This window comes from Notamacropus eugenii, chromosome 5 (assembly GCF_028372415.1).
Source record: "Notamacropus eugenii isolate mMacEug1 chromosome 5, mMacEug1.pri_v2, whole genome shotgun sequence".
NCBI lineage: Eukaryota > Metazoa > Chordata > Mammalia > Diprotodontia > Macropodidae > Notamacropus > Notamacropus eugenii.
The window spans coordinates 318,972,958-318,998,988 of record NC_092876.1 but is presented as its reverse complement, the minus strand read 5'-3'; the positions used below and the strand labels follow the sequence as shown (position 1 = coordinate 318,998,988).

Genomic DNA, 26,031 nt, shown 5'->3' with positions numbered 1-26,031 from the left:
CAGTTTGGTCTATGTGTGCTTATGTTGTACATAATTACATATTTGTACATATATGTTTGCTTGGGCCTGTGTGTGTATGTGCTTGCTGGGCTGTGTTCCTTCAGCTGCTGCAGCATCTGCCATCCAAGTGAGCCCTGATCTCTCCTGACAGGCCTATTTAGGGGGATGGTAGAGAAGAGTTACCGGCTGGTGAGGAGGAAATGTGGCTTGGGCAGCAACCTAGATAATGCAGCCTTCCCCAGCTGACTCACTGAGGGAGTGGGTGGGCGTAGAGAATATGGCTTAGAGATTGCTTTTCATTTGGCAGTCTGACAGGAGAAGGGTTAGAGACCATAGGAGGCCTAATGAAGGTCATGGATGGTTTTCTCTGTTTGGGACATTGTACTAGGGGCCTGTGGGACAGAAAGTAGAAAATGACATCCCTCAAGGTACTAACAGTCAAGCTGGGGAGCTTGGACCTGAAAGGATAATTAAGAATGCTAAGTAATACGTATTAAGCATGGAGAGTGAGTATGGACTAGATACTCTAGTAAGGCAGCCTCCCACAGACTTCTAAAGTCTGGCTTAGGAATTTGGAAGCAAAAAATACTGAGTGGGCCTCTCTCTCAGTCAGTGAATATTTATTAGGCACCAACTATGTGCAAACATTGTGCTTGTGCTCTGCCTCTAGGAAGAGGAAAGAGGGAAGAGAGAAGAGGGAAGAGGGGAGAGAGAGAGAGAATAAACTTCAGATTGGGAGTTTAGCAGACCTGAGTGTTTTGGTCCCAAGGTGGACTCTGCAATTCAATTCAGCAAAAATTTATTAAGTGCTTGCTGAATTCAGAAGCCTGGGTTTAGATCAGTGGTTGATACAGAGTTTAAATAGGATAAAATCCACTTCAGCTTCCTGAACTCCAGTTTCCATATCTATAACACAAAGGTGAGAAATATCTAATGCTTTCTGTGTCTTCCCTCAAGTGACAGAAAACATCAAATGAAAGAAGCAGCCTGTGTGAGCTCTCCCTTCTCTTCCTTCAGAAAACAATCTATGCTGATAAAATGAGATGGTAGTTCGATCTGGCTTATGTAGATGCATGATATTTGGAAAGCTGAAAATCATCTGAAATCGTCAGGCTTTTCAAAACATAATACATAAAATAGGAAACCTGGGTTTAATATTGAAGAGTAGTGAACTAGGAATGCTAGCCTTTGCTCTATTCTAAAAAGGCCTTGGTGACCTAAGGCAAGATATTTAATTAATCTTTCTAGGCCTCAATTTCCTTATCTCATCAAAAACCTCTAGTGAGCCCCAATAAGGGCTGAGTGCTGGAAATGCTAAGAGATAAGGCATATATATATGTCATGAATAATTCAGATATATCCACATATCTCTATCTCTTATCAATCTTTTTATAAAAATATATGTATATGTATAGCTATCTCTATCTAGCCCTATCAGTTTGTCTATATCTCTATATCATATCTGTGTATCTATGTACCTATCTGTGTATCCATCTATGTATCTATGTGTTTATCTATCATTTCTTGCCCTAGAAGGGCATCAACTCCAGTTGGGTAGAGACAGAATGAACATAGATGAGTGTTGAGGCTAAGTGCCAAGTATATGGTGCAGACAGTGCTACAGCAGTTCTTCAGACAGAGACATCACTGTGGGTTGGAATAGTTAAGGGAAGTTTCATAGAGGAGGTAGAACTTGAGTTGGGCTCTTAGAGAAAAGCAGGAATGACATTATGGGGAGGGGAGGAATGAGAAAGACAGAGGCACAGAGGTGGGATTGCCTATGACATGTAGATCCTGCTTGGTTTCCAGTGCTTCTCTGAATTGTTTATATTTGTCATTTCTTACAGCACAACACTATTCCATTATAGTCATCAGATTAAATTACATTCAAGTCTTAATTTCTGGGAGGATGTGGGGCATGTGATGAGAGCAGAGAAGCACTTTGCTTTAGTGAAATCAGGGATAAAGAGGGGCTAATGAGAAGAAATTCCCCTCTTTGAGGGGAGTTCAAGTGGGTGATTAGGGGTGGCTGAAACTTATGTCTGAGAGTCAGAGTGAGGCTATGGACCGAAGTCCAGCAGGCCCTTTTGGACAGACGGCTTGACAGGAAAGTTATCACAGGTCTTTTCTTTATCTGGAGTTCCCTCTCAACACATACTTAGTCCAGCCTTGAAAGCTAAGTGTGACTAAAGGGCCTCTGAATGGGACATATCTATGGTGGCAGGAGGGCTCTGGAGAGGAAGAAAAAAGGCTTAAAAGCCAAAAATCCTACATGTTTGGCAAGAGACACTCCCCCACTCCAGACAAAAATCTTGGCAGTTCTCATCTGGTGAGATTGGATTCATGTAGAGCAGGGAACAGCCTAACCTTCTTAAATGGGTTTGTTAATAATTATTAATAATCCTTTGCATTTGTAGATACATTTTACATGCTTCAAGGTGCTTTCCTGTCTGGCATCTCATTGGAGCCTCATAATCTGGAGGTTATTACTATCCTCCTTTGTCACCGACTTCCTTACCTCTCCAACTGAGCTGTCATCATTGCTGTGCCCAGACAGAACCTGCTCTAGTCTAGTCATTGTTCTTCCCCACTTTCCCGGAGGTCATGGGACTGAGGTTCGAGGACAGCCAAGAAGGTCTCACTAGACTTTTCTGATTTGTAGAGGATGATGGGGAAAGGATACTATGGTATTCAAGTGGATTTGTGATTTGTATCTGATGTGGATAGATCCATACCTACCATTTTGTGAAATTTTGTCCATGTTCTCCCTGGAGTTTGCCCCACACATCAAGAAAATCTTCATGGTCATTCTCCAGAGGAGTTTTGTAAATTTATGTTTTTGATACCTTTTGTTTTTACATCATTTTCATTTCCCAGTATATATGTCTTCCCTCTTTCTTCTCAGAGAGCCATCCCTTGGGTGGAGAACCTGTGGCCTGACTGAATCCAAACCACCGAATCTGCAGCCTGAGACCACATGTGGCTTTCTAGTGCCTCAAGTGTGGCCCTTTGACTGAATCCCTTGGATTCTGTCAAAGGACCACACTTGAGGACTTAGAGGGTCACATGTGGCCTCACAGTCGTATGTTCCCCACACCTGCTTAACAAAAAACAGCAAAAGGAGAGAAAAACAAAACAGTTCAATAAAACTAGCCAACACCTTAACCATGGTTGACATTACATTCAGTCTTCCACACTCATAGCCCTCCACCTCCCAGAGCTGTTTTTAACCACTTCCTTTGCTGTGCCCTGCTTTGAAAATGTCTTTGTTGCTCTTTCATTTCTTCCGAGAGAAGTTTACTGCATTGCAGAGGTCAATCATTCATCTGCCTCTACCTTCCCGTCTCCCACAAAGCCCTATTTCTTCTGTTACTCTGTTTTATTTTTCTTCTACCTCTTACTTCTCTCTCTTTTTCTTTGGTCAAGAAACAGCTGAGGGCCAGACAGCTGAGACTTAGAAGAGAGGGAAAGAGACCCTTCTCACAGAGACAGAGAGATAGAGATAGAGAGAGAGAGAGAGAAAGAGAAAGAGAGAGAGAGTGTGTGTGTGTGTGTGTGTGTGTGTGTGTGTGTGTGTTCACGTGCGTGCTCAGACACACTCTCACACGCTTGCATGAGTGCATTGGGGTGTGGAAGAGGAGAGGGATGGTGAGGAGGATGCCAGAAGAGCCTAAAAAAGATCAAATATCAGAGTCTGAGAACTGTCCTTGTAGTCATAAAGGTAAAAGAACAGACCCCTGTGAGCAAGTTCCAGCCCATCCTTATCCTCTTCTGCAACCCCCTTATCACCTCAAGTGTTCAGACATCTCCCTGGTTCTTCCTTCTTAGGTCCCACTCAAGGAAACTGACAGTTTGTGAAGAGAGATGGGGCTTACCTCCTAGTCCTTCTTGATCCTTTCTTGCCCAGCACTTAAGATAGACTGGATGTAACTCTGAGGGAGTGATAGTGTTGAAGGTTTGGGGAGCCTGGGACCCCAAAATACTGGCATGAAAGAATTCAACTCAAGCTTTCTTTCAGCCAAAGTAAAAGAAAGTTTATTTAAGATCTGCCATATTGGGTAGACCCTTAAAGGCATCTGAGCATTTGTGATGCTTGTATTGATAAGCAGGCCAGATAGAATCTGAGCTAGATTGAATCTGAGCGTTTTCATGGAGGCAAGATGGATCTTATATACAAAAGATTGGGAGGGTTTTAGAGTTGGCCAAGTAGTTTGGGGTAACTAGAGGAGGGATTTAGGGAATGTCTTTATAAGAGTGGTCTAAGGAGGATCTTGATTGGACTGGGGTGGCTAGAAGTCAGACTCTAGGAATAAAGAGAATGGGATTAAGGGTTTTAGGGAAGTAGCTGAAGGCTACCTGGAGGTAACAGACCATGGAGGGCTAGGCTTGGTTAAGGGTAACAGAGATCGGGGCATAGTGATAATGAAAAGCTTAAGGCTTTTCTTAAGTGGGAAGATTCAAGGAGAGTTCAAGGGAGCTCCCAGAGCCTATACCCCATCAATAGTATGGACCTCACTGAAGGGGTCCTGATCCAGTCCTGTGGATTGTTTTGCCTTTAGGCCTTCTCTCCTCTCTGCCAAGGGAACTAATTGGCCAAGGGTTGAGCCAGCAGTTTTCCATGGAGGGGTACTCCCTTGGGCTAGTATTGGCATCACAAGGTACTTGAAAAACTGCTGCACTTTGGATATATTACTTGTGGTTGAGAATTAGGGAGGGGGTTGAGGAGAAAATAAATGCATTGCTTTCTCTCTGGTTTTACAGGTTAGGATCTGGACCTCAGGGTTTTTGTTTGACCTTTATTTTTGTTGTAACATTCTCTTTTCCTCTTTTCCTTTCTAGGTCCTACAGAAGTTAGGGAAGGCAGATGAGACTAAGGATGAGCAATTCGAGCAGTGCGTCCAGAACTTCAATAAACAGCTGGTAAGCTCATTTAACCAAGCAGCAGGACACATCAGTGAGCACCTGCCCTGGGCCCAGCCCTCTGCTAGGTGCTGTAAGGCATACAAGAGAAGGAGGTACTGTCTGGTTACTACCTTCAAAGAGTTTGTGGTAGTGGGAGAGGCAAACTACATGCACATGAAAATATAACTGACAATACTAGGCAGTGTTGGAAGAAATAGCTTCATGGATAGAGAACCAACCCCTGGCATAAGATGACCTGGGTTCATGTCTGGACTAAGATACACACCTACTGACTGTGTGACCCTGCCAAGTCATTTAATGCCATTAGTAATTCCTTAAATCTTGCAGAGTTGCAGAAAAGGTGTGGACCTGTATTGTTAGGAGGCCCCAATAGCAGTGAAATCCACAGGTCCAGACTCCCCTGCCCATCCCCCTCAATGAAATGAGATGTTAGGCATTATAACATGAGTGTTGAATAAATGATATAGAAAATAGGTATGTGATAGTTCAGTGGATGGAGAGCTCTCCTTAAACTGGGGACTTAAATAGAGCCTTGAAGAATGAGTAGGATTTACATACTATCTCCAACTCAGTACCTTCAAAACTAAATTTGTAGTAGAAATAAGGATAGAGGTTGGGCTTGTGATTTCATTGGTATGGGGAATTCCGGTGAGGAAATTCCCCATACCAATGCATTTCCACACCTTTTTTGCAATTATTGTCTTAAAGAGCTTTCAGGGAGGGACTAGAATAGGAGTGGGGAACCTGCAGCCTCAAGGCTACACATAGCCTCAGCCACAGGTTCTGTGAAGTTTGGATTGGTCAAAGGGCCATATTTGAGGACCTAGAGAGCCACGTGTGGCCTTCAGGCTTCAGTTTCCCCATCCCTGGCCTAGTCTTTCACTCTCTAGACTTCCCTCCACCCCTGTGGCCTCTTTCTCTGCCTGGTGATTTCCCCTTGGAACCTCCATTTTGAGGAAGGGCGCAGACTACCATGCCCCTGCTAGCTTCTCCCACTGGTGATTTCCTCTTGGAACCTCCATTTTGAGGAAGGGCCCAGAACAGCCGTTCTTCCTTTTCTGGATTTCATCACCATTACCCCTTGGAGCTTATTTTCTTTTCCCCCGCTGCCACCCTCTCTGCCGGCCCCCTCCTCCACCCCCCCAGCTTTTCAGCTCCTCTTTGAGGGTGGGGACTATCCCTTTGCTGGCAATTATATTCCTAGCACTTAATACAGTGCCTGGCACATAGTAAGAGCTTAATAATAAATTCTTGTTAACTCCATGTGACTTGCTTTGCCTGGAGCACTAAGAGATAAAAGGACTTGCTCATGGTTGCACAACCAGAATATGTCAGGAGGAGAACTGGAACCCATACCTTTCTGGCTCTGAGGCCAACTTCCTAAGCTGTCTCTTGAACTTATCACCTTTCCCCTAAAAACTGACCTTCTTTTCACCTTCCCTTTTTCTGTTGATGATATCATCCTATTCCCAACCTTCTGGGTTTGAAACTTCAGAGTCATCTTTGACTCCATCGCTCCCCATATCCAACCAGTTGCCAAGTTCCATGGATTCTACCTCTATAGTATTTCTCTCATCTGGCCCCTTTTCTGTACTCACATGGCCTCCACTCTATTTCAGGTTCATAAACATTCTTACGTAGACCATTGTCATAGATTCCTAACTGGTTTTTTGGTCTTTCCCTCTTTTAATTCATCCTTTAGACAGCTACCAAAAAATCTTCCTAAATTACAGGTCTGACTTTATCAGACCCTGCTTTTAAAAACCTCTAGTTCCTCCCTGTAGGATGAAATGCAAAATCCTGAAGCTGATATTCAAGGACCTCTATAATCTGGTGCTGCCCATTTCTCTAGCCTTATTTTATCTATTCCTATATGTTTGATATTTATGCCAAAATGAAGTGCTATTTGTTTCCTGATCTTGTTTTGCCTGCTGTCTCACTTTTGTGCCTGTGTCCCAAATAAACTCTGTCCATGTCTCTGCCTACTGAACTCCTCTTCCTTCAAGGACCAGCTAATGTGCTCCCTCCTCCAGGAAGCCTTATTGTATCTCAGTACCAGTTGAAAGTGATTTCTCCCTTCTCTGATTGAGTACTCTTTTGCCCTTATTTAGTCAACATTGCATTGTATTTTTATAAAAGACCTTTCTCCTCTATTACCTTATAAAGTCTTGGAGGTGGATTTTGTCTTTGTATCCCTAATGCCAGGCACAGTGGCTTGCAAATAATAAAAGGGAAGAAGGAAAAAAGGAAGGAGGGAAAAAAAACCCAAGCATTTATCAAGGATTTATTATGTGCTTCCTATTTGCCAGGCCTTATGCTAAGCACTGAGGCTACACATAAAAGTAAAAAGAAATTGCCTTCACCCTCAAGGGAGCTCTCATTCCAGTGGGCAGGTGGGAGACAAGAAGGTGGGAGGGGAGATGGAGGGAGAAGGAGATGAAAGGTTTGTTTTGTTTTTTTAAATTAAAGAAAGGACTCTGGTTTTTAATAGTTTTGATTATTAAAAAAGTTTAAGCCTATACAGTAAACATTTGAAAAATAATCATCTAATGTTCTGTAATTAAACTGTACACAGCCTAGTCTTGGTACAAGGGTAGGCCTGTAAGGTGAGTTCTGCAGTTCATTGTAATCAGTCCCAGGGGGTCAAACTCCCTTTGGCCTTCTCTGTTCATCTAAATTGTATGTGTGTGTGTGTGTTTGTGTGTGTGTGTCCCTTTAAAGGGGACATGATTTTAAAGCACAAAAGTTGTTAGCAAAGCTGGGAGGGGAATGAAACCTGGACAGCTTAGGCCCTCCTGTTAAATAGAAGTCTCAGGAGGAGCTCAGCAATGCAAGAAGGGGACTGGCCAGTTGGAAAGGGAGATTCCAGGGTTAGAAGGTTTCAGGGGTGGTTGGATGTTTCAGGGCAAGGCAGCCCTAGGGTCTGAGGAAGCAGCTGAGACATGGTTTTGAAGTCTGGAAGTCAGGAGCACAGCTAGAAAGGGATCACTTAATAAGTAATAAATCAACATTTAATAAATGCATCTGTTAAATTGAAATAGGTGGCTGGGAACAGCCAGTCATCAAGTAGGCTTTCCTAGAGTCCAGGAAGGAAGGAGCAGAGATGGAGAGGTGAGAAGGCATGGTCAGAAGATGGTGAATGGACCATTCTGGTTGGAAGGGAAGGAGAATAGTGAGAAGTAAAGCTAGAAAGATTAGTTATGCCTGGATTATGGAGGGTCTTCAAATGTCAACCTGAGGAACTTGGATTTTATACTGAGGGGAAAGAACACTGGCTCTAGAGCCAGAGGAACTGGGTTTAGATTATGCCTCTGATACTACTGTTTGACCTTGGGTAAGACCTATGCCTAGTTTTCTCATGTGGAAAATGAGGGTGTTGGGCGTCCTGGTCTCTGAAGGCCCTTCCAACTACAGATCTCCATAGATATGGATATCTAGATCTATTCAGATAAGGACTACCTAGTCTAACAGCTTCATATATCTATAGAGATATATTTATATGCCTGTATGCAGATACAGATATGTATATGTTTTTCAGTTGGGTCCGACTCCTCATTACACCATTTGGGGTTTTCTTGGCAAAGATACTGGAGTGATTTGTCACTTCCATCTCCAGCTCATTTTACAAATGAGGAAACTGAGGCCAACAGAGGTTAAATGACTTGCCCAGGGTCCTATAGTTAGTAAGTATCTGAGGCTGAGATTTGAACTTAGTTCTTCCTGACTGCAGGCCAAACACTCTATCCACTGTGTTGCCTAGCTGCCCCTAAATAAAGGTATGTAGATACAGATTTATAATTCTTCTCAATGGTTTTTTGTTCCTTGAACTGCTTTCAACAACAATAACAGTTGTGAATCCCCAGGATCTTTTAATATATCACTCATAATATTCTTTACAATTATTTTCTGCTTAAGGTGATATTAGAGAATTTTTAGCACCAAGCTCTAAATGGGGATGACTGCTATAGACAAAATTTTGGAGCAAGAGAGTGACATGATGAAAGTAGCTTATTTTAGCTTGTGGTTAGGACAGCTTGGACAGAGGAGAGAGTAGAGGTGGAAGGAAGCCAGTTGGGAGACCAAAATGGGAATGATGAAGGCCAGAAATTCAGTGGTGGTGGTGGTATTGGGAAGCAAGAGAATTCAAAAGTGTCATTTGGTGACCAGTTAAATTTGGTGGTGGGAAAGATGAGGTTTTGATGGGGAAGTGATGGTACCATTAATGGAAACAGGGAAGTTGACAGGAGATGTTCGGAGGAGATCCTAGAGAGGGAAGAGAGCTGAAGACCAAATCCTGAAGATCATGATCCACTGTGTGCTGCGAGACATGAGGATGATGACTCAGACAAAGAAACAGAGAAGGGACAATCAGAGGTAGAATCATAGAAGTGAAAGGAACAGTTTCAGTGAGGGGTTGGTTAAAGCTGTCAAATGTGAGATCATGGACTAGAGAGGTCTCCTAACTCTTAGCCAGAGGCCCTTCCCATGATATCTTATAACTATGGAATTTTGGTGAGGTAACCCAGCTTCACAGCAGAGACTATTCTTAGAAAAACTGCAAGAATCCATGTTAAATGTTAATCTATACTTAAACCAAGCTGTGTATTATAGGAATTACATTGTCCTAAACAGTCTTTATTTTCTGTTCTTTATGTAAAGAAATATCCATGTTTGCTATTTTTCAGCTTCAACGTAATGAAAAAAGAAAATTTAATTTAAAAAATATTGGGGAAAAAGAATAACTATATCACCAAGAATCCTGTTTTTAAATTGCTCTAGTGCAGTGGTTATCAAACTCTTTGGTTTTGGGATCCCTTAGGACACTCTTAAAAATTATTGAGGACCCTCTCCCAAGAAGAACTATTATGTGGATAATGTCTATAGGTATTTACTATATTAGAAATTAAAATGTCTTAATGTTATTATGAAAATAGTTTTGACCTTGTAGGCCCCCAGAAGGGTCTTGGGGGCCTTCAGGGGCTCCCTGACCACTCTTTGAGAACTGCTGTTTTAGTAGAGTGGGTAGTCTCCTCCCATATCATTTCCTTGGGAGAACCAAGATGGAGATATCTCTGTCCCCATCTATCTACCCCAGAACTCTCTCTCAACATCCTCTCATGGAAACACACAGGGCTCCTAAAGGGAGGTGCCTCCTTGTCTCCTTTTTTCTCGGTATCTCCCCCCAGAATTCTCATCATCTTCCCATAAAACTTTGATGGAGGATCCCTTCTTTTATGAATAACACCTAGACCAGTCTCCCTCCCAGGATTTGGGGGCTAACTGACTGAGTGTGAGATTTGATCAGAGCTCAGACAACTAACCAAACTGGAAGTAAATGAAAAGGAAGGAGTGAGAACATGGGAGGACTAGTGTTGCCAGGGCCAAGGAAGAGGAATTTCCTTGACCTTAGCACTTATGTATAGGACAAACTACATCTACTATTTACTCTTGGGTTTCTCCTATAACAGCCCATATTTACTACCATGCACCGTAAGGCCATCTGACTGTCCAGATGTGGTTGTCTTATAGTGGATAAGGAAGAAGAACTGTTAAATTGCTGACAAGTCCTTATTTGAAGGCTTGGAATTTAGGATTGTTTGGATTGGAAGAGGGAAAATTTGGGGACGACATGATATCTTTTGGGGCACAGGTGATCAGCTGTTTGTAGTCTGTCAGCATTTTTCGAAGTGCTAGGGTTACAAAAAAAGTAAAAAACAGTGTCCCTGCCTTCAGGGAGTCAACATGTATGTAAACATGTAATAGGAAGAAACGTTAACATACAATAGATGATACAAGATACATACAGAAAGGATGGATGGTCATCTGAGACAGAAGAAAAGGCCTCCTGTAGAAGAGCAAGAGAGAAGAGATGGGCTGAGATTAGGTATAAAGAACACCCCCAAAACCCACTGTTACTGAGCCCCCTTCTCCAGAGATCTTGTAGCAAAGAATAGATACCCTCCTTGAAGAGCAGGACATAGCTTTCTACCTCCCTTAACTCTCTGAAAGGGAGAAATTGAAAAAACATAATTCTGCAAAGAGAAAGTCATTAGTCATGGGGATCATTTGCAGCCCCTCTCTGCCTGCCAAGAGAGAGGCCAGGCCCAGGGATCAAGAGATGGGCATTGGGACCTTGAACAAATCACTTAACATCTCTGAAGCTTCAGTAATCTCTGTCGTGCCTCGCTCCTGGGAGTATTTTGGGGCTCAAATTAGGTCATGGATGTGAAAGAACTTAAGAAACTTGCATTTGTAAGGTGGTGCTGTTATACTTTTAGACAACAATAGTCAAAATTTAACCAGGAGATAAATGGAAGGGGATGGGGTAGGGGATGGGAAAGAGGAGTTCCCCTGGGATGGAGGTCATTTTCCTTTCGGGTGTTTGGAGGGTTTTCTTGTCCCTCTCAAGGAGTGCCAAGCAGCTTCTCAGACTTGTCACTGAATCTCTTACTCTTCAGCCTCTCAATCCCTTGTTCATCAGTTCCTTGGTCTCTTGTTCTTTGTCACATGCAAGTCAAATCACTGACTTTAAGTAAGCGGCCTCATCTCTAAGTGTAGAGAAGGAGTTTTTAACATGGACTATGGGATATATTTCTGGGGAGGAGTTTGTGAATTTTGGGAGGAAATTATACCTTTATTTTCACTAACCTTTAGTTTTCTTCGCAATCTTATAATTTTATTTTATGCATTTAAGAACTTTCCTTTTCTGAGAAAGGATCCATAGCTTTCTCCAGACTACCAAAAGTTCTGTGACACAAAAATGATTATGAACCCTTGGTTTGGACATTTTAGCTGCACTGGATGTTGTAACTCAGAGGCACTATCTCATGGGGCTTTTGATTCCATCCAACAAATATTTCTTTAGTGCTTACTCCATGCAAGGCACTAGGAATGTTACTTGTGTGAGGAAGACCCCGTTGAAGGTATTCAGTTCCTCTGGGTGGGTCATTCAAGGCCCTCATGTCCTTTCAGGGACTGCTTAGGCAGTAGGTACTCCTTTGCTTTTGGCCCTCTACCATCTACAGATGGGTGGACATGTGTGGTAAAGAATTGACTGTTCAGGAAAGGAGATTCTTGGGATGAAGTCCTGATTTCTTGCCTGGTTACGTGATTTAAGCACAGGAGGGGAGGAAGCTGGTGAAATCTTCCTAGACCTCTTATCTGAGAGTCTAGCACAGCCAATCTTACAAATAGGTGGAGCAGGGGTTGTCTGGATGGTAGGATTTGAAGGTGTCCGCACTACCTGTCACAGTGCCTGAAATGCCACAATTTGTGATTCATTCCTTCCAATGAAACATTGTCTTGTCCAGGCTTTTCTTGAAAATGCCAGCACTCCTGGGGAGTGAGTAATAAGTTACAGCACTGACATCTCAGGTTGGATAAGTTTCTAAGATTCCTTTTCTTCCAAAAGGAGGGGCCTTGGCAAAGCATGAGAACACTAGGTTTTTGTAAGGGATGCGTGGTTGAAAGAAGGGATACAAGGTGCCACAGGGGAGGCAAGGTGCACCAAAGACAACTATTTTTGGGATAGAGACTGTACTCCCTGGTCAATAATGATAATGATAACATAGCTAACATTTATGGGGATGCATATTTCCAGCTAGGTGGCACAGTGGATATTTCTGGAGTCAGGAATATCTGACTTCAAATCCAAATTCAGGCATTTACTGGTTGTGTGACCCTGGGCAAGTCTTTTAACCTCTGTTTACCTTGGTTTCCTCCTCTGTAAAATGTAGATAATACTAACACCTACCTCCCAGGGTCATCATAAGGATAAAATGATATAGAATTGTAAAGTTCTTAGCACAGTGCCTGACACTGAAGTGCTAAGTAAATATTAGCTTTTAGCTATTATTTATTATTTCATTTTATCTTCACAACAACCCTGGGAGGTAGGTGCTATTATCCCCATTTTGCAGATGAGGGTACTGAGACAAACAGAGGTTAAATAACTTGCTCAGAGTCACATAGCTAGTACATTCCTGTGACAGGATTCAAGTGTAGGTTTTCCCAACCAATTCTAGCCCTCTACTATTGTACCCCCGCTAAGACAATGGGCAAACAAAATATCTCTTCTCCTTCCCTGCTGAGCCTGCATTGGTGCTAGAGTCACTTCAGAGATTAGATGAGGTCTCCCCTAAGACCTGGTTGGTCTTTGGAAGTTGCTTTCAACTCTCCCTCTCTACCCCACCCCCCTTCCCTCATAATCTCATGGCCCCCTGTGAGTATGTAGATGTAGATTATTGTAGATGGCCAGGGAGTCCTAGTGGCAGGACTTTCGGTAAAGTTAGAGCACGTTGCCCTCTCCATTGGGCAACCTCAGTTGTTTAACAGGCTGTCAATGTGGGTGATGAACCACAACCCCCATGCCCCTGAAAGGAGACAGAAACACTTGAGCCTCTGTGGCAGGGGCAGGGGGTGAGTTTTGTGCAGAGCAGTCCTGGCCTTGAGAGGGGCAGTGAGACAAGGGCTAAAGTTAGCTAAATGACCTTGAGCTAAATGCTCCTTGTGCGTGCCAGTCCATAGCTCTCCATCTACCACCTGGGGTGTGCGTGTGTGTAATACTGTTAAGAAATCAAAAGAAAAAGAGGAATTTCACCACTTACACATATTTTATTGATGTTCTTTGTTCTTTTTAAAAAAGAGCTGAGAATTTTTACTGGAAACCTCCTTGTATCTGATAATGCAACCCCAGAGTTCTACTTCCTTTCCCCAATTAGGTTAAAGTCCCTGGGTGCCATAACATTCTTCTTCTGTCTGTTCTTGACTGTGGGCAGAGTCAGCAACCTCTAAATAGCTGGGCTCTTAGGCAAACCCCACACTTTGGTTCCCCAAAATGGCAAGTCTTCATGACTCTAAGGAACTAGAGCAAATATTTGCTTAGCGAGATCTTCACAAGGGTCTAGCTCTTGAGGGTAACTTAACTCAGAAAACAAGATGGCTTAGTTTTGGTTTGCTTAACTGAAAAGACAAGATAAAACCTATTTTGCAATTATTTACTATCCCCATCCAGATAGAATCCTCCCTTAAGACAAGAAAGAACAATTAAGCAAAAATTAAAAATTCTTATGGAAATTTGGTCTCCAGTGATGTACATAGTGTTCTGGATTAGTAGTTCTCCACCTGTCATCAGGGAAGAAGTATGTCTTTATCTCCTTTTCTGGATTTTCACTGGTCATTTCTTCCTTCTAGTGGTTTTTTAATTTACATTGTCTATCATGGTATATATTGTTCTCTTGATTTTGCTCATAGCATCGTAGATTTTCAGACAGAAGGGGATTTAGAAGTCATCCAGTCCAGCCTGCATATTTTACAGATGAGAAACTAGAGACTCATAAAGGTTAAGTGATTTTCTGAGATCACACAGGTTTTAAGCAGCAGAGCTAGGGCTTGAACCCAGGTTCCATGACTCTAAATCCAGCACACTTTCCATGGCGCTGCCTGACATTGCTTTATTTCACTGTGCATCAGTTCATAGAAGTCTTCCAGAGAATCTAAGTTTAGCTAAGAGAGATTGACTGTCATCATGGAGCTTGCCAGATAGTAGGACGATATGATATAACTCTAGACATAAAATGCAAGTCCCAAAATTTGAGAGTGTGAAAGAACTCAGAGGCCATCTTAGTCCAAACCATAGCAAGGAAGGAATCCCCATTAAAATATGCCAGACAGTGATGGTCTAACTTCTGCTTGAAGGTCTTGAAAGGGGGAGTGGGAGTAGAACCTATCACCTTTCCAGGCAGCCATTTCTGGCATCAGAGAGGTTACTAAGCTTGGAGGATCTAAGAGACTCATTTAGAGGAGAGTCTAGAGAGCCCCTTTCCTTTACTTGCTAAAACAAAGGTTACCTCCCATTATTCTCAGACCTCCAGGCATTTCTTCTTAATGCCACTAAACCATTTAAACGAGGAGTTCTTAATATGGGGCCCATAAACTTGTTTAAAAAATTTTTTATAACTATATTTCAATATGATAAGTTTCCTTAATAATCCTATGTGACCCTGGATATGTCATTTAATTCCTGTGTGCCTTGCTTTCCTCATTTGTAAAATGGGGTTACTAATAGCCCCTACTTCCTAGGGTTGTTGAGGGGATCAGATGAAAAAGCAGTTTTAAAGTGCTTAGCACAATGCCTGGAACATAGTAAGAGCTATATAAATGTTAGGTATTATTGTAATTCTGTTATATGCATTTCAAACATTATTCTGAGAAGAGGTCCATAGATTTTTTTCCAGACTGCCAGAGGGGTCCAAGACACAGATTAAAGATTTAAAAACTCTTGCTGTAAGTCCAAGGGGCCTCTCATTAGCTGGAGATCAGTGATGTAGCTTGTTAAAGGTTCATGCCACATAGGACTCTGGTCTGCTTAGGAAAAGTGTCTGTCATTGGTGTTAGGAGGTGATGAATCAGATCAACTACCTCTTTTTTTTTTTTTTTTTGTCTGTGCTACTGGTAATCTTTCTCCGTGTGTGAAGGAGCTCCTATCCTGTGGTACAGTAGTTAGAGATGGGTTCATTTGACAAGAAGCAAAGGGTTAGATAGGCTTTTTGGGCTTTCATCTGGAGGGTCAAGGCCCCCTTTTTGAGGAATCAACCTGAGATTGCTAGCTAAGTCTGGAAGCTCTTCACCAGGTGTTTGGTCTTGACTTGAGATAACTGAGAGCCAGCTCTGGGTGAACAAAGAAGGGAAGAGAGAAGAGGCCCTGGGGCTTTGGAATCGCCTCCTTCCTCTTGTGCCTCATCCAGAGTGCAAGGTTGATCACAGAATCTTGGCCTCCTTGATCCTGAGCTACTCTTGGGCACCTACCTCTCTAGATACCGGTCCATCTCTGTGGGCACTTTAGGGATTAGAGGGGTGTGTTGTGGAGGACAGCATGCTGCATTTAGATGTTCAGGTTTTGCCCGGAGTACAGCTGGCTGAATTGTTTACTGCCCTGCTTGGAGTTGGGGGTTGGATGTGATCACCTCATGGCCAGGGAGAGATGGATGGATTGAGTTGAAGGGGGCCCATTGGGGGAGTTGTTTCAGTGAGATGGTTGCAGCTGGCTCTGCTATGTACTTTCAGGGGAATCTCCAGGCTGGGTTTCCTTGCACATCTGTTTCCTGCTGACAGAAGATCTTTGTTCACAGGCACAAGGGGAACGTGATGGGCCCTGGTACAGGCCAGCTAGGCTCCCCCCTCCTCGTGAACTCAGTGTGAGGCAGCAGTGTGCCTCTTCAGTATGTCCAGGAGTGAGGCCACCACGGGGTTGGGAGGCCATTGTGTTGGGGCATTACTTGGGGGTGGTTTTCTGTGTAATCCTAACAGTTGACATTCTATAGTGCTTTTAGGGTTTGCAAAACCCTACATACATTATATCATCTGAGCTCACAACAACTCTGTCAGTTAGGCACAAGAGTTGTTATTGTTTCCATTTTATAGATAAGGAAGAAAGTGACCACTTGGACCCCTTTGAATACAACAGGACTTGGGGTATAGTGAGGGGAACCTAGCTCACTGTTTTTCCAGGTTGAGCCATTTTTATCTGACAAGTAGAAAAGCAAGACCCGAGGATACAGAAGAAGGTCAGAGGAGAAGGAAGAAGGGACAGGGGCTGGGCATGGGATAATGGGAAAGAGGATGTGGGGAAACTAGAGAGAAGGAAAATGGTTCCGAAGAATTTCTGTGCATTTGCAATCAGATTAACCACAGGTAAGTGTTGGACAAAATACAAGCAAATCAATATCTCTTATTTCTGAATCAGTCATGTAGGGCCCCAGGCTTGGCAGTGGTAGTCATTCAATCAGTCTCTAAATTCTGGTGAGGCCAGCCAGTGGGGCCCCCGCCCCCGTCCAAGGTAGCATTGTGGATCCTATAATCCTATAACTGGGATACTATAGAACATTTTCATTCTTCAAGTAGATTCGACTAGGTAATGCTAGCTCATACTTGCATAATACTTTGGAAAATACCTAAAAAGAGCTCAGTCAGATAGGCAGTAAAAATAGTAACATCCCCATTTTATAGTTGAGGAAACTGAGGCCTTAGTTGCTGAACTCACTTTGCCCTTGGTCACACAGCTAGCAAGCCCTGGAATCGGACTCAACCCAGGTCTCCTGGCTACAAGTCTAGTAGTATTATTTTTTCTTCTTACGCAATTCTGTTTATTGTTTTTGTTTTTGCTGCCTTTTATTTATCCTATCTTTTTTATTTTATTTATTTATCTTTTTGCCCTTCCTTACCAATGAACCGTCCTTTCTAACAAAGATTAGAAAAGAAAGAAGAAAAAAGAAGTTCAGCAAAATTTAACAAACACATATTCCATATCTGATAGTATGTACAATATTCTACACCCATGGTTCCCTAACTCTGTAATGGAAAGAGGGAGGTAAATTTTCTCAATGCTTATCCAGGGTCAGGCTTGATTATTATAAGCACACAGTGCTCTACCTTCTCACTTAACTTCCGTTTGCTCCTGTTTCCTCCTTGAAGAATAGTGAGGAACAAATGAGATAATATTTGTAAGAAGTACTTAGCCTGGTACTTGGCCCATAGTAGGCACTATGTAAATGCTTAATCCCTTCCTCCTTTTTCTATGGCACTTGGTTATTCACTCCTTTGTGTAATCCTTTGTGATTCCCCTTTCTTGTGTGTGACTTGAGGTTGAGCTCTGCCTTATACTTCTTTTGTATACCCCACAGTGCTTACCTCAGTGCTGAGCATATAGCAGGTTTTTAATAAAGACTGACTGAATGAGTGAATAGGAGTTTGAGGGAGGGGCATGAATCAACTCCTCTCCAAGCAGAGATTTTTGACCAAGGGTTTGTGTTTGTCATTGCAGACCGAAGGGACCAGGTTGCAAAAGGATCTCCGCACCTACTTGGCATCTGTCAAAGGTAAGGTAGGATCTTCTGTTTTCCTTGACCAGAGCAAGGAGCAGGGGTTTCCATGACCATCTCTATAGCTTGTGTCTTGGCAATGACTGGGACCCAGGTGTCTTCTCTGACTTTTTTTTTTGATGGATGGATGAAGAGACTTGGGCACCGTGGTTTAGGTATATTTGGCTCAGGTCAGGGTTATTTTTAATCCTGATGCAAATCTGGGAGGATATGAGTAAAAATGTGGCATATGGTCACGTGCAAAGTAAAGCAATGGCATACTAGGAATTACCTCCAGGTTTGTGTTTATATTGGATCCTCATCCACTAAGAAGTATCAGCCAAGGTGGACAAATGAGCATGCATTTGACAGTCCAGGGCCTAAAAGGTCCTGGTTAGGCAGCCCTTTCTGATCCTTACTCCATTTTGTTGGGAACCATGAGTAGGACTGGCTGCAGCTAGAAGCCAGGGCCTCTGATGGGTGGGATCAGAAGGAATCTGAGGAAGCTGGAAAAGGTTTGGGGTTAGTGGGCAGGAAAGGAAGGAGGAGCCCCTTATTCTTCCCACTTCTGCCTATGGATTCTGCATTGAGCTCTTCCTTCTGTGTCCCTTTCAGCAATGCATGAAGCCTCTAAGAAGCTAACGGAGTGTCTGCAAGAGGTGTATGAACCAGACTGGCCCGGGAGAGAGGAGACAAACAAAATAGCGGAAGTAAGACTGTGGTCTGGGGCTGGGAGCATTGAGGGGAGGCCAGGGGAGAAAGGAAATGATTTTTAAAAATGATTATTGAGGGTCAGGAAGAACCTACCCTGGGAGGAGGATGGGGTTATAGGGCTTAGTCATGTTGCTTAGGGAGAGAGAAGTGTCTCATCATGTCTTTATTCTCTTATCAGTGGAGGCATATTTATTCCCACACTTTCCTCCCTTTGACTCTGAAGTGTGTATCTTCTTTCTTCTGAAAGGATGGGGAAGGAAGAGAGAATTAAAAATAAAAAGTAAAACTTGGTCAAGAATAAAATGTGGAAAGAACACTAGACTGGAAGTCCTGAGATCTTAGTTTTAGGTCTGCACATTCCAGTAACTTGTGTGACTATGGGCAAGTTATTGTACCTTTCTACCTAAATTTCTTCATTTGTCAAGTGAGAGCTTTAGACTACATGGTCTCTAGGGTCCCTTTTAATTCTGTTTGGTGGTGATGGAATTAGCTATAATTTAAGATGTGTGGATTTGGAACTTCAGCTTTACCAGCTTCCTCTCTGTAAAGTGAGAATGGTCCATGATTTCCAGGGTCCCTTTCAGCACTGATCCTATATGTATGAGCATGTAATTTTAAGTGTCCTAAGAATATAAAATAAGGGAATTAGACTCAATGGTCTCCAAGAGTCTAGCTCTAAATAAAATTCACACTTGATTGAATGCAAATATTACCTAAAACCAGTGAGGCCTTCCTATTTCATAAGCTTGGAAATAACCCCCTTGGTTAATTCTGTTTAGCCACTCATAGACCCAGACCATCTCTTCCCAGGTGGGGTTGATGAAAAGAAGAATGGACATTGTTTTCAGAGGAATCAGTTATGCCTTTATTTTATCCCAACTGGGATTATAGTTGTAAACTAGACATTATAGTTGTAAACTGTTGTCAGGACCAATTCTTGATGTCCCTTGGATGTTAATGCTCCAGTGGCTGGCCTTGGATGCCATGGTCCTTCAGAGCAGTTAGAATATTCATTCATTAGGGATCTTTGCACTTTTATGTTACCAGGTCTAATTTGCTTTTGTTCTTGTTATTAGTTTTAACTAAAACTTTTATTGAAATCACTAATATCTACTAATAAGCAATAATATTTTTGATTCTTTACAGTGGTATTTGAATTGAACAGATCTGACCTTTCTGCAGCAAGATCCAGATTTAAGCACTTAAAAATCAAGGCCCAGAGTTTTACTCAAATTTAAACTATGATAGAATAGAAGTATTAATGAGATCCCATGTCATGAATTTGCAAATTGCCCTTTTCTGTTGCATTTTTACATAAAATATAAAATTATTATAATAATAGTGTGGTGTCATGGAAAGAGAACTGCACATTGGAGTTAATCGAGTTGGGTAAGACTCCCAGCTCTTGAATACCATACTCACTAGTTATGTGACTCTTGGCAATTCACTTGATCTCTCTGACCCTCACTTTCCTCATCTGTAAAATGGGGAGGATCCATGATGGAGGATTACGGGGTAATTAAACATGTACTGTCTACCTCATAGGGTGGTTGTGAAGAAAGTGCTTTGTAGACCTTAAAGCATGATATAAATGAGAGGTTTTTTTATTACAAAAATCTAGAGTAAACATGTCTGTGTGTGCATTTGTTTTTCTAGTAACAATTGTGCTGAATTATCAGCCCCATCTCCTACCCTCTCTCTCTAGTCTCTCTATTTTTTTTTTTTTCCACTTAATCCCTTCCTCAAACTCCTGGAGACTGGGTTAAGAGGTCCAGGGTAGAATTGGAAAGAATTCATAACTGCCTCTGTGGTCCTTGTTAATTCTGGATCCTCATTCACTATCAAGGTGGGGAGACTGTCTGATAAAAAGGGCCCAGGGAAGTCACAAAGATTAAGTCATCCATTGAATGCCTACTATGTCCCAGATGGGCAGCTGGGTGGCATAGAGGATAGAGTACTGAGCTTGGAACCAGAAAAACTCAGACTCCTGAGTTCAAATCCATATTCAGACATTTACTAGCTGTGTGACCCTAGCCAAGTCACTTAACAATGTTTGCCCTATCTGTAAAATGAGCTGAAGAAGGAAATGACAAACCACTCCAGTGTCTTTGCCAAGAAAACCCCAAATGTGGGGTCATGAAGAGTCAGACACAACTGAAAGATAACTTAACATGTGCCAAGTACCTAAGAATTCCTAAGTGCTAGAAATGGAAAACAAAACCAAAACAAAAGAAGAAAAAAAAAAGAGAGAAAGCCTCTGCTCTCAAAGAGCTTCCATTCCATTGAAATATGTTAGCAGTCCAAGGTGAGACCTGTATCCAAGGTAGTCTGACTCCAGGTCCTAGGCTCTTCCCCTACTCCACTCACACTGCCTCAGGTGTCATCATTAGGGAAAATGAGTAGTTCAGCCTCCCTTGGTCACTCAGCCTTTCCTGGTCCGTTGTCATGATGATCCCTGGTACACCCTCAACATCAATTAAGTCATCTGAATGAATGAATAAATTCACCTCCATGCTTGCTTCTAGGCTGCCCTCTTCTTTCCCCGTCCTCTACACTTGTATTTTTCATAAGCTTTGACTTTCTAGCTGGTTAGCCAACTTCAGAGGCCTTTTATTTAAATATCATATTTAACTTCTCCTTCCCACCCCCTCCAACATACAGGGAAAACCTGGAGAATGCCATCTGGGTCTCCTACCATATTAGAGCTGAAAGGGACCTTACAAAATCATCTAGTCTTACTTGTTTATTTATTGGAAATTCTTTCCACCATGCCATGATGCATGTTGCAGTTAATTTAATCTATTCTCAATGGGCATGGTGGAGCATACCTGTAATCTCCACTATGGGGGAGGCTGAGGTTGGCTTATTGTTTTAGCTTCTTGTTTCTAAGCTGTTTGGGTGCCCACTCTAAGTTCATGGTGATACCCCTTCCCTCTTAGTCAGGAGTGGGTGGTAGACCACGTAGTCTAAGGAAGGGTCAGATTTGGAAACGGAGCAAGTCCAATCTTCCATGTTGATCAGTAGTGGGATCATGTTCCTAAGATGCAGCTTCTCTTCTAGCTTAAGTGATGAAGACTCAGTCTCTTTCCCTTCTCCAATGAAATCTCTCTCTTACATTTAATTGAACCCTAGAAATATTTCTCTACTAGATTGTAAGGTCCTTGAGGGAAGGCTTCAGTTTTATTCATCTTTGATTGTCCCTCAGATCCTAACACATGCTTCACCTGACTTCAGTGCTTGAAAAAGCCTACCATTTCACCAGCATCTGTACTGCCTGCATTTTAGATTTCAGGCCCTGTATATATCTCAGTCGATGTCATCTTTATGATTAGTTGTGGTTAGAAAATAGCATCATTTGATGGCCGACTCTCCACACTCAGACTGGTCCTTGGATGGCAGACAACCAATTCCTCACTGCTCTCATCTTTGAAGCCTTTCCAGCTTGGTTGTATCTGGACAGTCTTGTTTATAATCTCGGAGAGCCCAGAGCCATCTCCATCACATGATGAGCCATTGAAGGACTTTAGTGACGAATTTGTACATAACAAGTGCTTAATAAACGTCTGTTCAATTGATGGGACCTCACTAAGGGCGACTAAGTCAGTGAAAAAAGAGGCAATAGGGAGTAGTGAAAATAAACTGAAAGGGAAACAATTAGGAAAAAAAGGAGAAGAAATCCATCAGGACTATAGATAAAGACCTGTAAGGAGGCCCTTAGATTCCTTGTTGTCCAAACTTCTCACTTTAAAGATGAGAAGATTGAGACCAAGGAATGTGAAATGATATGCCCAGAGTCACATGAGTAGTAAGCGTTAGAGGTGGGATTTGAGCCCAGGGCCGCTGACTTGGCAGTTGTGTTTCTTTCCTTTGTCTATCATGCCTCCTAAAATCAAGACTATTTAACACCTGAACTTAAAAGCCAAAAGAAATAATACAACATAATCTGAGCAAACAATAATAGCAGACACAATTATTTAAGGTTTTCCAAGGGCTTTTCATATATTGTTTCACCTGACCCTCACAACAATACTAGGAGATAGCTGTCTTTAGTCCCATTTATAGATGAGAAAACTGAGTCTCAGAGATGTTACGTGACTTGCCCCAGGGTCACATGTGAAAAGATTTGAATCCAGCATTCTTTCCATTGTACTATGTTGCCTTTCTAACTGTGACCTATCTTGCTAGGTTATTCCTTAGTTATGACCCTGAGGAAAATCCATACGACCTTTTACAAGAGGTCTTCTAGACATGTTTTCTATCTAGGGAAAAAAAGGCAGAAAAGTCAGAGGAGTTTGGGCAGTTGGAAGTCTTTTCTTTAAGGCAGACTAAATATAAAATTGGAGAAGGCAAGAGGGCAGACTGGCTGACCCAGAAGCATGAAAGGCCTTAAGGGTTGATTTCTCATTCACTGAGGGATATTTAGGGGTAGAGAGAGACAGGGAAGTCACAGAGAAGAAAACACAAGGCAAGGGATCAGAGCTAGGGAGATGGAGGTGCGGGGCTAAGTAAAGGAGTAAAAAGGGAGTGAAGCACATGGTGTCTCTGACCAGTCTCCTACTAAAGAGGGGGAGTTACTGTCACAAAACAATCCTTTTTTGGTCTGCCCATGTGAACAGAAGAGTCAAACCTGGATGGAGGGTGAAGAAGGGTGGTGGCACCAACAAGTCTCATGCCTGAAATCCTACCGTAGGAAATTCATTCCTAATTTAGGTCTTGAAAGGTTTTCCAGCTTCAAGAATCCCTGAGTAAACTGCAGATACCCTTGGCAGAGATAAAAGAGTGGCAGCTGAAAGCAAGGCTGTAGGGGATAGAACATAGGAGATGGGATCCTGGGACTGAAGCATCATTAAAATCAGGAAATAGGTACTGCCAGGGGGAGCTCAAGGTTGATAAAGAATCTTCAAAATTTTGTTGGCTTTTTCCCCTCCCTTTTCTTCACCTCTCACCTAACCACCAAAGGTAAATGCTGCCCTTAAACCAACGAGAAAGTACAGTCTGAGAGAGGGGTACATTATACTGTGCAACTACTAGGAAATCCAAACATTGAAGCTGCATGCCTAAACAAAACAGAACCCCTTTCTTGGTTAGCCAGGAAAGGGTTTCAAGAAAAGCTGGAATTTCTGAAGCTATCAGTTGAAGGGGTGAGATAGAGGAAGCTATTGCCTCCAAAGATCTTGTCCTGCCAAAGCTCTTACCACTTGGCAGTTTCTGGGTTGGCAGTCATCGGGAAGCATCACCTTTTAGAGGAATATGTGTAGCGCCTAGTTCTGGACTTGGGGAGATCCAGAAACTTGGCTTCTAATCCTGACTCAGCCACTGACTTGATGACCTTTGTTGACTTTGGTCAAGTCACCTAACTTGTCTGATCTTAAGTCTTCTCACTTTCTAACACGGAGAGAAGCTTGAGAGAGCAACTGGGAGAGGATATAAAATTAAAAAAAAAGAAAAAGAAAAATCACCATGAAAGAGACCGTGATGATTATAATATTCCCTCCTCAAAGGTCTTGTTTCTTTTCTCCAGACTAGAGCTTGTCTTCTCCATCTCCCCAAATAGTATTTATCCTTCAGTGCCATCTCCTTTGTGATGTCTTCCCTCAATACTCTAGTCCACACTCCTCTCCCCATTCTCTGAACTCAGATTATTCTACTTTTAGTCTAAACCATACACAGATCAACCTTGATTATAAATAAATAAAGCATTTATTAAGCATCTACTATGTTTCTGACACTGTGTCCTCTGAAGAAGACCCTGACCTGAGAGAAGGGAGCTCTGGGGTCCATTTTCTTTTAAAAATTAACTTTTTATTGACATTTTTATTTTTATGTCGCCAAATTTCCTCCCTTTGATTCCTTCCCCCTCCTCAAAGGATCCATCACCATATAGCAAAAAATTTTTTAAAAAAGGAAAAGAGGAAGAGGAAAAAAAATAAGTAAAAGTAATCAGTACATGGGGAAAGAAAAATCTAACAAAATATGCAATGGCCTCTATCTGTGGCCCATTTTCTTTCTTTTTAAAGTTTTAATTTAAATACATTTTTATTGATATCTCTTGTTTTTTTACCATCATCACCAAAATTTTCCCCAATATTATTCTCTCTCCTGATCCGAGAAAGCCTTTCCATGTAATATTTTTTAAAGAAAAAAAGAAAAAGAAAAGAAACCCCCCAGCAAATATCAGTATATCAAAAAAGTCTGAAAGTATATATGCAGTGTAGCACACTCATGGGCTTTCTACAAGATAGGATAGGGGTTTCTTCTCAAAACCCTTCTTTCCAGCTAGTCTCACTTTTAACCAATTATAATAAAAATAATTTAAAATATGTGTTTATATTTCATGAGTGATTCTTATGACCATGGCATGGTGGGGAGTTGGCAGTGTGCATATTCTGACCACTTTGGTGTATATGTGCCTATGTTACAGAACAATGACCTGCTTTGGATGGATTACCATCAGAAACTGGTAGACCAGGCGCTTCTGACCATGGACACTTACCTAGGCCAGTTTCCTGACATCAAAGTAAGAAGCCCACCTTGATCTGAAATTGCTGTTGTTTCTGGAGACTGGAGTGGGGAGATTGGAAACAGGGAAAACAAAACAGCTTTGTAGGTAATGTCATTGGCCCACCAGTTGTTGCCTTTCCCTCAGTTTAAGAACATGAAGCCTGAAAGGGCTCTGTTTTTGCCTCTTCCAACCACTGGATGAGAATTGCCAGATGCTATGTGGGGCTCTCTGTTCCTGATGCACTTGGGTTCCTGATAAACTTAGCTGAAACAGGATGGAAGGAACATGTGGTTTGTATTAATTTTTTATTTTTGGAGTGGGGAGAGGATGGGACAAGGATAGTCCAAATGAGAAAGCTGGTTCTCCTTTTTTAATTAGTACTGTGGTCTTGGAGGGGAGATGGGTAGGGGATCAGAGTATTATAGGGAAACTGTGGTAGAGCAACTTTGAAAATGAGAAGGGCTAGGCCCGAATGGGAGAGGAGACAGGGAGCCTGTACTACCTTTAGTTCTGGACTGAAAATTATCTCAGGCCAAAGAGCTAAAGGAAATAAGGAGGCAGACCAGGAAGAATTCTAATCAAATTGTAAATATATACTTTAGCCTAGGTTGTCTGTCCTTTCTACCCTTCTCTAACATCCATTTTATGTCCTTATTTTTCTTCTTTCTCTTTTCTTTTCTCATCTTTTTTCTTTCTCCTTTTTTCCCATTCTTTTGTGCTTCTTGCTTTCTTTTTTCTCTCCTCTTTTCTCTTTTGCCCTCTCTTTCTTTTCCTCTCTTCTCCATTTTCTACTTTCTTTTTCTCCCTCTTTTCTTCTTCCTTCCTTTCTTCCTTTACTTATTCTTTTTCCTCCTTCTTTATTGCTTTCCCTTCCTTTTTTATTTACCCTCTTCTCTCATTTTCTCTCCTCCTTTTCCCTTCTTTCCTCCCTTTTTCTCCCCTTTTCTTCCTTTTCTCTTTTTCTCCTTTTTTCTCTTCTTTTTCTTCTTCTCTTTTCCCCTTCCTTTTTTCCTCTCTTTCCTCTCTGATTACTCT

The 26,031-nt window shown here is 42.1% G+C and overlaps 1 protein-coding gene across 16 annotated transcripts in view; it reads left to right on the top strand.

Moving 5' to 3' along the window:
- BIN1 (bridging integrator 1) overlaps positions 1-26,031 on the top strand; it is a 137,636-nt gene that overhangs the window by 66,797 nt on the left and 44,808 nt on the right. For all 16 annotated transcript variants that reach the window (XM_072613434.1, XM_072613432.1, XM_072613430.1 and 13 more), the window contains exons 2-5: positions 4,840-4,920; positions 17,744-17,798; positions 18,396-18,490; positions 24,916-25,011. In XM_072613434.1, coding sequence (XP_072469535.1) covers positions 4,840-4,920; positions 17,744-17,798; positions 18,396-18,490; positions 24,916-25,011 — 327 coding nt within the window. The remainder of the gene's footprint in view (positions 1-4,839; positions 4,921-17,743; positions 17,799-18,395; positions 18,491-24,915; positions 25,012-26,031) is intronic.